The sequence below is a fragment of the Aquarana catesbeiana genome, linkage group LG06, assembly GCF_042186555.1.
Source record: "Aquarana catesbeiana isolate 2022-GZ linkage group LG06, ASM4218655v1, whole genome shotgun sequence".
Taxonomy (NCBI): Eukaryota; Metazoa; Chordata; class Amphibia; order Anura; family Ranidae; genus Aquarana; species Aquarana catesbeiana.
The window spans coordinates 245466364-245478803 of record NC_133329.1 but is presented as its reverse complement, the minus strand read 5'-3'; the positions used below and the strand labels follow the sequence as shown (position 1 = coordinate 245478803).

At 42.5% G+C, this 12440-nt stretch overlaps 1 protein-coding gene across 2 annotated transcripts in view; it reads right to left on the bottom strand.

The window, feature by feature from the left end:
- VPS16 (VPS16 core subunit of CORVET and HOPS complexes) overlaps nucleotides 1-12440 on the bottom strand; it is a 265631-nt gene that overhangs the window by 240393 nt on the left and 12798 nt on the right. Inside the window, exons 2-3 of one of the 2 annotated variants that reach the window (XM_073633127.1) lie at nucleotides 10591-10679; nucleotides 503-600 (exon numbers count right to left, since the gene is read on the bottom strand). In XM_073633127.1, coding sequence (XP_073489228.1) covers nucleotides 503-600; nucleotides 10591-10679 — 187 coding nt within the window. The remainder of the gene's footprint in view (nucleotides 1-502; nucleotides 601-10590; nucleotides 10680-12440) is intronic. The other variant, XM_073633128.1, reaches the window with a different exon arrangement.

Sequence of the window (12440 nt, the reverse complement as noted above, 5' to 3'; positions counted from 1 at the left end):
AAATAATGTCTTGTGTTGCGAGTTGACTGAGGTACTGTACTGTTCTTGCTTCTCCTTATGCCTAAACATGTACATGTCATTGATGACATTGACAATTTACATTTTTTATATTACATGTTCTGTACAATTTGCGCTTTAACAGCTTTGTGACCAGCAAATAAACATGTTTTCTTTCATAATCTTTTGACTGCGTTTCAATTCCTCATATTATGGTGAAAATGTGCAATTTTTCATTATTTTTAAACAAAATGGTCACATGACCAAAATCAGGTATCGGTGAGTACATGATGTCAAGTATCGTTACTCGGTGTCAAAAAAGTGGCATCAGTGCATCCCTACTGCTGATAATACCAAAAATGTCCAGTCAACTTAATCCTGGTTCCAACTACTATATGGCTTACTTTGTCTGATGCTCACAAAAAAAAAAAAAAAAAACTGAACATTTTGGTCACTTTTATAACAATAAAATCAAACATAACTGTAGGTACCATTTATCACTCACCGAAATTGTGGCTAAAAGAACACCAGATGCTGAGTAGGTTTCTAAAATGGGACGTGAACTGCTCGGTTTCTCTTTTGTCAAATAGTTTTTCATCAAGGCTTTGAAAAGTTAGAAAAAAAAAAAAAAAAAAAACACAAATACTCATTAGTAATAAATCAGCCTTTGCAAAATTGTGACAAATTAATGTATTGCATGGTCTATTGTCAGATAAAGCTTTTATTGGTCTTATCTAGTATCATGCACTCTAAGCTTCATATTACTATTGACAATTGTGAGGGAGTTTATATAAAAAAGGTATAAACAGCAAAACTTTTTAAATTTTTGGATAGAGAGATTAGAACACCCATAAGGCTGTTTGTGCCTCTGTTATCACCAAAAGTAAAAGAAAATCCCAAATTTTAGGTTGTCACTAGAACAGCAATAGAGGGGAAATCTTCCAGTGGGGACAGTAGTTCCTGTAACACTGGTGACAACCAGCGATAACTTCATTTTGGAGGGATTTCCTCTCATTTCCTGTTCTGGCTATGAGACATGCCTGTAAGCTTCTCCGTACCTCTAACTCAGGGTTTGTCAACCAGGGTTCCATGGTACCCTAGGGTTCCTCCAGAGGTTGCTAGGGGTTCCTTGAGCAATGAACAAGTTCTGCCACCCAAATAAGTTCCTACTGACACCGTTGATCTTTTTAGCTATCCAGAAGGGGGCAATTCTTCCCAGCGACCACAAATGTAAGAAGAATTCTTTCCACTAATCACCACATTAATGCATCATGAGATGTAGATATAGGAATTTTAGCAGGGGTTCCCTGAGACCAGAACGTTATTTCAAGGGTTCCTCTGTGCTGAAAAGGTTGAGAAAGGCTGGTCTAACGAGTTACAGACCTAAAACAAGCATGCAGCTCGTGGGAAGTCTATCACATTAACCGGTTCCCGACCAGCGCACGACGATGTACGTCGGCAGAATAGCACGGCTGGGCAAATGGGCGTACCTGTACGTCCATTTGAATTCCCCGCCATGCCATTGCGTGCGCGCCGTGAGTCGGGTCGCGGGTCCCGCGGACTCGATCGTCGCGGGGATACCCGCGATTGCCTCACGGAGAGGACGAACGGGGAGATGCTAATGTAAACAGCATCTCCCCGTTCTGCCTAGTGACAAGTGTCACTGATCACTGCTCCCTGTCATCGGGAGCAGTGATCAGTCTAGTGACACATACAGCCCCTCCCCCCTACAGTTAGAAAACACTCCCCTAGTACTGATTAACCCCCTCCCCGCCCCCTAGTGGTTAACCCCTTCACTGCCATTTACACAGTAATCAGTGCATTTTTAATCGCACTGATCGCTGTATAAATGACAATGGTCCCAAAAATGTGTCAAAAATGTCCGACATGTCCGGCATAACGTCGCAGTCACAATAAAAAAAAAAAAAAAAAAATAATAATAATATTTATAAAAATGCCATAACACTATCCCCTATTTAGTAAACGCTATAACTTTTGCGCAAACCAATCAATCAATAAACACTTATTGCGATTTTTTTTAACCAAAAATATGTAGAAGAATACGTATTGGCTCAAGCTGAGGAAAAAAAAAATGTTCTTTTATATATTTTTGGGGGATATTTATTATAGCAAAATGTAAAAAATAATGTGTTTTTTTCAAAATTGTCGCTCTTATTTTGTTTATAGCGCAAAAAATAAAAATCGAAGAGGTGATTAAATACCACCAAAAGAAAGCTCTATTTGTGGGAAAAAAAAAAAAAAAAGACGTCAAATTTTGTTTGGGAGCCACGTCGCACGACCGCACAATTGTCAGTTAACCACTTGCCGACCGCCGCACGACTATATACGTCGGCAGAATGGCACGGGCAGGCAAAAGGACTTACAGGTACGTCCTTGCCTGCCCGCGGGTGGGGGGTCCGATCGGACCCCCCCCCGGTGCCTGCGGCAGTCGGCAAATCTCCCACGGCGATCGGTGGTGAGGGGGAGGCCATCCATTCGTGGCCCCCCCCTCGCGATCGCTCCCAGCCAATGGGATCATTTCCCTGCCTCTGTATTGTACACAGAGGCAGAGGAAATGTCATCTCTCCTCGGCTCGGTATTTTCCGTTCCGGGCCGAGGAGAGAAGACTGCAATGTGAGTGCACCAACACACTACACACACAGTAGAACATGCCAGGCACACAAAACACCCCGATCCCCCCCCCCCCCCCCGATCGGACCCCGATTCCCCCCCCCCGATCGGACCCCGATCCCCCCCCCCAATCACCCCCCCCCCCCTGTCACAAACTGACACCAAGCTGTTTTTTTTTTTTTTTTTTTCTGACTACTGTATTGGTGTCAGTTTGTGACAGTTACAGTGTTAGGGCAGTGAGTGTTAGGCCCCCTTTAGGTCTAGGATACCCCCCTAACCCCCCCTAATAAAGTTTTAACCCCTTGATCACCCCCTGTCACCAGTGTCGCTAAGCGATCATTTTTCTGATCGCTGTATTAGTGTCGCTGGTGACGCTAGTTAGTGAGGTAAATATTTAGGTTCGCCGTCAGCGTTTTATAGCGACAGGGACCCCCATATACTACCGAATAAATGTTTTAACCCCTTGATTGCCCCCTAGTTAACCCTTTCACCACTGATCACTGTATAACCGTTACGGGTGACGCTGGTTAGTTTGTTTATTTTTTATAGTGTCAGGGAACCCGCCGTTTATTACCGAATAAAGATTTAGCCCCCTGATCGCCCGGCGGTGATATGCGTCGCCCCAGGCAGCGTCAGATTAGCGCCAGTACCGCTAACACCCACGCACGCAGCATACGCCTCCCTTAGTGGTATAGTATCTGTACAGATCAATATCTGATCCGATCAGATCTATACTAGCGTCCCCAGCAGTTTAGGGTTCCCAAAAACGCAGTGTTAGCGGGATCAGCCCAGATACCTGCTAGCACCTGCATTTTGCCCCTCCGCCCGGCTCGGCCCAGCCCACCCAAGTGCAGTATCGATCGATCACCGTCACTTACAAAACACTAAACGCATAACTGCAGCGTTCGCAGAGTCAGGCCTGATCCCTGCGATCGCTAACAGTTTTTTTGGTAGCGTTTTGGTGAAATGGCAAGCACCAGCCCCAGGCAGCGTCAGGTTAGTGCCAGTAGCGCTAACACCCACGCACCGTACACCTCCCTTAGTGGTATAGTATCTGAACGCATCAATATCTGATCAGATCTATACTAGCGTCCCCAGCAGTTTAGGATTCCCAAAAACGCAGTGTTAGCGGGATCAGCCCAGATACCTGCTAGCACCTGCGTTTTGCCCCTCCGCCCGGCCCAGCCCAGCCCACCCAAGTGCAGTATCGATCGATCACTGTCACTTACAAAACACTAAACGCATAACTGCAGCGTTCGCAGAGTCAGGCCTGATCCCTGCAATCGCTAACAGTTTTTTTGGTAGCGTTTTGGTGAACTGGCAAGCACCAGCCCCAGGCAGCGTCAGGTTAGTGCCAGTAGCGCTAACACCCACGCACGCACCGTACACCTCCCTTAGTGGTATAGTATCTGAACTGATCAATATCTGATCTGATCCGATCAGATCTATACTGGCGTCCCCAGCAGTTTAGGGTTCCCAAAAACGCAGTGTTAGTGGGATCAGCCCAGATACCTGCTAGCACCTGCGTTTTGCCCCTCCGCCCGGCCCAGCCCAGCCCACCCAAGTGCAGTATCGATCGATCACTGTCACTTACAAAACACTAAACGCATAACTGCAGCGTTCGCAGAGTCAGGCCTGATCCCTGCGATCGTTAACAGTTTTTTTGGTAGCGTTTTGGTGAACTGGCAAGCACCAGCGGCCTAGTACACCCCGGTCGTAGTCAAACCAGCACTGCAGTAACACTTGGTGACGTGGCGAGTCCCATAAGTGCAGTTCAAGCTGGTGAGGTGGCAAGCACAAATAGTGTCCCGCTGCCACCAAGAAGACAAACACAGGCCCGTCGTGCCCATAATGCCCTTCCTGCTGCATTCGCCAATCCTAATTGGGAACCCACCACTTCTGCAGCGCCCGTACTTCCCCCATTCACATCCCCAACCAAATGCAGTCGGCTGCATGAGAGGCATTTTTATGTCCTCCCGAGTACCCCTACCCAACGAACCCCCCCAAAAAAGATGTTGTGTCTGCAGCAAACGCGGATATAGGCGTGACACCCGCTATTATTGTCCCTCCTGTCCTGACAATCCTGGTCTTTGCATTGGTGAATGTTTTGAACGCTACCATTCACTAGTTGAGTATTAGCGTAGGGTACAGCATTGCACAGACTAGGCACTTTCACAGGGTCTCCCAAGATGCCATCGCATTTTGAGAGACCCGAACCTGGAACCGGTTACAGTTATAAAAGTTACAGTTACAAAAAAAGTGTAAAAAAAAAAAAAAAAACACAAACAAAAATATAAAATAAAAAATAATAGTTAATAGTTTTATTGTTCTCTCTCTATTCTCTCTCTCTATTCTTCTGCTCTTTTTTACTGTATTCTATTCTGCAATGTTTTATTGTTATTATGTTTTATCATGTTTGCTTTTCAGGTATGCAATTTTTTATACTTTACCGTTTACTGTGCTTTATTGTTAACCATTTTTTTGTCTTCAGGTACAGCATTCACGACTTTGAGTGGTTATACCAGAATGATGCTTGCAGGTTTAGGTATCATCTTGGTATCATTCTTTTCAGCCAGCGGTCGGCTTTCATGTAAAAGCAATCCTAGCGGCTAATTAGCCTCTAGACTGCTTTTACAAGCAGTGGGAGAGAATCCCCCCCCCCACCGTCTTCCGTGTTTTTCTCTGGCTCTCCTGTCTCAACAGGGAACCTGAGAATGCAGCCGGTGATTCAGCCAGCTGACCATAGAGCTGATCAGAGACCAGAGTGGCTCCAAACATCTCTATGGCCTAAGAAACCGGAAGCTACGAGCATTTTATGACTTAGATTTCGCCGGATGTAAATAGCGCCATTGGGAAATTGGGGAAGCATTTTATCACACCGATCTTGGTGTGGTCAGATGCTTTGAGGGCAGAGGAGAAATCTAGGGTCTAATAGACCCCAATTTTTTCAAAAAAGAGTACCTGTCACTACCTATTGCTATCATAGGGGATATTTACATTCCCTGAGATAACAATAAAAATGATTAAAAAAAAAAAAAAAAAAAAAAAAAAAAAAATGAAAGAAACAGTTTTAAAATAAGATAAAAAAGCAAAAAAATAATAAAGAAAAAAAAAAAAAAAAGCACCCCTGTCCCCCCTGCTCTCGCGCTAAGGCGAACGCAAGCGTCGGTCTGGCGTCAAATGTAAACAGCAATTGCACCATGCATGTGAGGTATCACCGCGACGGTCAGATCGAGGGCAGTAATTTTAGCAGTAGACCTCCTCTGTAAATCTAAAGTGGTAACCTGTAAAGGCTTTTAAAAATGTATTTATTTTGGTGCCACTGCACGTTTGTGCGCAATTGTAAAGCATGTCATGTTTGGTATCCATGTACTCGGCCTAAGATCATCTTTTTTATTTCATCAAACATTTGGGCAATATAGTGTGTTTTAGTGCATTAAAATGTAAAAAAGTGTGTTTTTTCCCCAAAAAATGCGTTTGAAAAATCGCTGCGCAAATACTGTGTGAAAAAAAAAAATTAAACACCCACCATTTTAATCTGTAGGGCATTTGCTTTAAAAATATATATAATGTGTGGGGGTTCAAAGTAATTTTCTTGCAAAACAAAAATAATTTTTTCATGTAATCAAAAAGTGTCAGAAAGGGCTTTGTCTTCAAGTGGTTAGAAGAGTGGGTGATGTGTGACATAAGCTTCAAAATGTTGTGCATAAAATGCCAGGACAGTTCAACCCCCCCCCAAATGACCCCATTTTGGAAAGTAGACACCCCAAGCTATTTGCTGAGAGGCATGTCGAGTCCATGGAATATTTTATATTGTGACACAAGTTGCGGGAAAGAGACAAATTTTTTTTTTTTTTTTTTTGCACAAAGTTGTCACTAAATGATATATTGCTCAAACGTGCCATGGGAATATGTGAAATTACACCCCAAAATACATTCTGTTGCTTCTCCTGAGTACGGGGATACCACATGTGTGAGACTTTTTGGGAGCCTAGCCGCGTATGGGACCCCGAAAACCAAGCACCGCCTTCAGGCTTTCTAAGGGCGTAAATTTTTGATTTCACTCTTCACTGCCTATCACAGTCTCGGAGGCCATGGAATGCCCAGGTGGCACAAAACCCCCCCAAATGACCCCATTTTGGAAAGTAGACACCTAAAGCTATTTGCTGAGCGGTATAGTGAGTATTTTGCAGACCTCACTTTTTGTCACAAAGTTTTGAAAATTAAAAAAAGAAAAAAAAAATATTTTTTTTTGTCTTTCTTCATTTTCAAAAACAAATGAGAGCTGCAAAATACTCACCATGCCTCTCAGCAAATAGCTTGGGGTGTCTACTTTCCAAAATGGGGTCATTTGGGGGGGGGTTTGTGCCACCTGGGCATTCCATGACCTCCGAAACTGTGATAGGCAGTGAAGAGTGAAATCAAAAATTTACACCCTTAGAAATCCTGAAGGCGGTGATTGGTTTTCGGGGTCCCGTACGCGGCTAGGCTCCTAAAAAGTCCCACACATGTGGTATCCCCGTACTCAAGAGAAGCAGCAGAATGTATTTTGGGGTGCAATTCCACATATGCCCATGACCTGTGTGAGCAATATATCATTTAGTGACAACTTTGTGCAAAAAAAAAAAAAAAATAAAAAATAAATTGTCACTTTCCCGCAACTTGTGTCAAAATATAAAATATTCCATGGACTCAACATGCCTCTCAGCAAATAGCTTGGGGTGTCTACTTTCCAAAATGGGGTCATTTGGGGGGGGGGGGTTTGTGCCATCTGGGCATTTTATGGCCTTCAAAACTGTGATAGGTAGTGAGGAGTAAAATCAAAAATGTACGCCCTTAGAAATCCTGAAGGCAGTGATTGGTTTTCGGGGCCCCGTATGCGGCTAGGCTCCCAAAAAGTCCCACACATGTGGTATCCCCATACTCAGGAGAAGCAGCTAAATGTATTTTGGGGTGCAATTCCACATATGCCCATGGCCTGTGTGAGCAATATATCATTTAGTGACAACTTTTTGTAATTTATTTATTTATTTTTTTTTTTTTGTCATTATTCAATCACTTGGGACAAAAAAAATGAATATTCAATGGGCTCAAAATGCCTCTCAGCAATTTCCTTGGGGTGTCTACTTTCCAAAATGGGGTCATTTGTGGGGGTTTTGTACTGCCCTGCCATTTTAGCACCTCAAGAAACGACATAGGCAGTCATAAATTAAAGGCTGTGTAAATTCCAGAAAATGTACCCTAGTTTGTAGGCGCTATAACTTTTGCGCAAACCAATAAATATACAACATGACATTTTTTTTACCAAAGACATGTGGCCAAATACATTTTGGCCTAAATGTATGACTAAAATTGAGTTTATTGGATTTTTTTTAGAACAAAAAGTAGAAAATATCATTTTTTTTTCAAAATTTTCGGTCTTTTTCCGTGTATAGCGCAAAAAATAAAAACGGCAGAGGTGATCAAATACCATCAAAAGAAAGCTCTATTTGTGGGAAGAAAAGGACGCAAATTTCGTTTGGTTACAGCATTGCATGACCGCGCAATTAGCAGTTAAAGCGTCGCAGTGCCAAATTGTAAAAAGTGCTCTGGTCAGGAAGGGGGTAAATCCTTCTGGGGCTGAAGTGGTTAAAACGACGCAGTACCGAATCGCAAAAAACGCTCTGGTCAGGAAGGGGGTAAATTCTTCCGGGGCTGAAGCAGTTAATGTTTAATGAGATATAGATATAGGAATTTTAGCAGGGGTTCCCCGAGACCAGAAAGTTATTTCAAGGGTTCCTCTGTGCTGAAAACGTTGAGAAAGGCTGGTCGAACGAAACAACATAATAAATCCATTAGTGGGCATATCACCGATACTGCCAACTCAATTCTTCATCAATGGTTCAGCACAAGAATTGTTGTATGTATCCATAGAATACTAGAGATACTGAGGTTGGTTTACTAAAGGAGTTGGAAATCTTCACACAATACATTCTGAGAATTTTCACTTCAATTATTCAATCATATGCAGGTGAAATCAATATACTATATATGCACAGATGAAATCAATACACAGGGATTTTCTTTTCACATGTCTGGATAATTCAAGTAAATATTCACACAATTCATAGTAAAATGATTTTGCAGGTGTAGGTTTTAGATGTAATGATCTCCTTTCATCCCAATTATCTCAAAAAAAAAAAAAAATAATAATAATAATAACATAAAAATAAAGTAAACCTGTCATGATTAACATCCTACGACTTTCCTTTTTTGGTTAGACACTACCCAGGAAGAAATATGTAAAAGTAAATCAGATGCATGCTTAGTGACCTGTTATAGAAGAACTTCAACTGGGAATGAAAAGCTAAAGTGGTTGTAAACCTTACATTTACCCAGTGAAACACTCAGGTGTCAATCCTAGCTGTTTATCTGCAGTCTTCTCTCCTTTACATCAATTCACTGTACAGGATTTTTCTCAGGAACAAACGCGGGGGCAGGGATCTGACATCACAGACACTGTAGAGTAATGCTGCCTACACACGACCGGACTTTACGCCATACTTGGTTCGGCGGACCAGAGTCCGTCAGACAATTCGATCGTGTGTGGGCTCCAGCGGACTTTTTTTCCCCAAAAGTTTGACGGACCTAGAAATGAAACATGTTTCAAATCTTTTCGACGGACTCGAGTCCGGTCGAAAAGTCCGCTCGTCTGTATGCTAGTCCGATGGACAAAAACCGACGCTAGGGCAGCTATTGGCTACTGGCTATGAACTTCCTTGTTTTAACTAGGTCGTACGTCATCAAGGAACGAATCCGTCGGACTTTGGTTGATCGTGTGTAGGCAAGTCCGTTCATTCAGAAAGTCCATCGTAAAGTCCGATAAAAAGTCCGCGGGACAAAGTCTGTCCTAAAGTCCGCTCGTGTGTACGCGGCATTAGAGCACAGAGTTCCCTGTAATCTAAGAACTGGATGAAGGGAAGGGACACCCCCCCTACACAGGCTCATAGAAAACATACAGGGCCAGTTGACACCAAAACAAAGTGCGGGAAACCTGTGTTCCTTGTGTGTTTCCAGCACATAGTTCATAAACGCACAGCACTTGCTATCTGCAGTGGGTGGCAGTGTTAATGACACCCCAAATGCAAGTCACAAAACACAGTTCATTTGCCGGCAATTTTCCAGTGTGAAAAACAAAGTGCAAAGTAAATGTAAACTAATAAAAATGGTACTACATTTGGGTACAGTGTAATTGTCATTCAAACTATAACAGCACTGAAAATGACCTGGTAACAAAGGATGTTTGTTGTGAGGACGTTGGTAAGACACTCACAGCCATTACAGGCTCACCCCCAACCACCAGGACAGGACAGGACAGGACAGGACAGGCTAGAATGATATCTCTGGCTTCGGAGGTATGTAAAATGGCCTACCCCTATCAGAAAGGCATTATTTAACTTCAGTCAGAGCTTTGTTTTTACATACAGGCATCCCTCTCACTAAGCTACTTGGCGATGATTTTGTAGCACATTCCAGCCTTGTGTAGGTCTACAATTCTGTCTCTGACATCCTTGGACAGCTCTTTGGTCTTGGCCATGGTGGAGAGACTGAAATCTGATTGATTAGTTCTGTGGACAGGTGTCTTTTATATAGGTAACAAGTAGAGATTAGGAGCACTCCCTTTAAGAGAGTGCCCCTAATCTCAACTCGTTACCTGTATAGAAGACACCTGGGAGCCAGAAATCTTGCCAATAGGGGATCAAATACTTATTTCACTCATTAAAATGCAAATCAATTAATACGTTTTTTTAAATGCATTTTTCTGGATTTTTTGTTATTATTCTGTCTCTCACTCTTAAAATAAAAATACCATTAAAATTATAGACTGATAATTTGTCAGTGGGCAAACATATAAAATCAGAAGGGGGATCAAATACTTTTTTCCCTCACCGTATATCAAAAGAAAAAAATATATATATATACCTATTGATCCTCCATATGGACCAACTGCCACAAGACAATCTTTAAATTCTTCTCTGATGTTCCATTGCATTTGATACAATTCAAACTTACTGCAGGCAAAAACAAACAATACATTCAAATTACTAATATTCTAAGAACAATTTATATTTTCAACCTTTAAATTTTAAAAAGGTAGTTCTGTCAGGTTATAAAGCTAGTTTAACAGTTGTGCATGGTATTCTTGAATCTTAGGCTATAGGACTGAATGCTATCTCATAAAGGTCAGTGATATTAAAGTATATTGAAAGCCATGAAGGGTAAAACCTCTGCCAGGGGACCCACTTAGGAGATACAGTTAGGGCTAGTTTACACTTGTTTCAAAACAAGGCTTCGGACACGCTTTGCTAAAGCTCTCTGAACGCCAGTCAAAGCCCCTGTCACTAAATAAAATGGTTAGCTTACAGTCCTGTTTACACCTTGCTTTTGCTTGGTGTTTCAATGAGGCTTCTTCGGGGTTTCAAGCAAGCTTGGCCATAGACTTCTATGGGGGCTTTGTAGATGCTTTGAAACACCACTGAAGCTACATGGGGTATCATTTTAGAAGTGAAGCCAAAGCAAAGCAAAGCCAAAGCAAGTTGTAAACAGGACTGTAAGCTAACCATTTTATTAGTGACAGGAGCTTTGACAAAGCCCATATGAAGCCTTGTTTTGAAGCGTAAACTAGCCGTTAATGTGTGTTGAAGCCAAAGCAAGTGTAAATGAGCCCTTTAGGTCTATATATATATATATATATATATATATATATACACAGGCACAATTTTTTTTTCTCAGGTATTTACCAAAACATATTCAAGCTATAGTTGTATAATGGATATGGGCTGAATGTGCACACTCAGGTTTAATTTAAGGGTATGTACATCCAAATCGGAGGAAGGGCTTAGGAATCACAGCTCTTAATAGCCATCCCCTTTTTTTCAAGGAACCAAAAGTAATTGGACAATTGAATCAAAAGCTGTTTCATTGCTGCACATTCCTTCCATGCCATTAAACAAATACAAGAAAATTATGCTGCCTCATTTGCTCAATGCAGCAAAGCGGCTACTTCCTATATACTGGAGGTGGCCGCAAGTCCCATCCAGAGAGGAATGGCGTTGCAGGGTGGGGGACATCCGAGAGGCAGAGGATTGGATTGCCACCTGTAAAGGTCTCCAAGACCACTTCACAACGGTGTGGCAACCCTGGACAATATATACTTCAGATCCAGGTCACATACCTTTTAGCTTAGACAATGCCCTCCTCGAACTACCTGATCCATCCCTGAAAGGATGCCTTAAGGGCCCACAGGTGGGAGCCACGACTTAGGACCCAGGGTACTATATTGTACTATAACCACACAGGAAAATGGAGGTGGGACACTTCCCCTTCTCCGGTTTAATTTTCCAGCGCATGTGATGATGCAGGGGGGGGGGGGGGCGCAGATGGGAGGCGAAGCTGGACACAAATTCCCAGTTATGTTCCAACCTGTTAATAAACGGTTCTCCTAAGTAAAATTCCCACCCTATACTGAGTTCACCACCACTGCGCCTCGGAGAGTCAACCTAGATATTGACTACCACTGGTTGGTATAACCTAACTATAGCTGCCACTTGGTGTATATAAGATAAGCATAAATGTTAAAATCTGTGACGTATTACTAGTGCATTGCACCCCACGTGGAGAATTAAACCGTGGCGCTCCCTCCAAAACTACTCACACCTCTTACAGTGAATTACCTAATCTAGTGAGCACCTCTTTACAGGCGTTTCCTAAAAAAATATATAATATAGTATTAGTGAACAAAATGAAAATAAAACACCAAAAACAAAAGTACA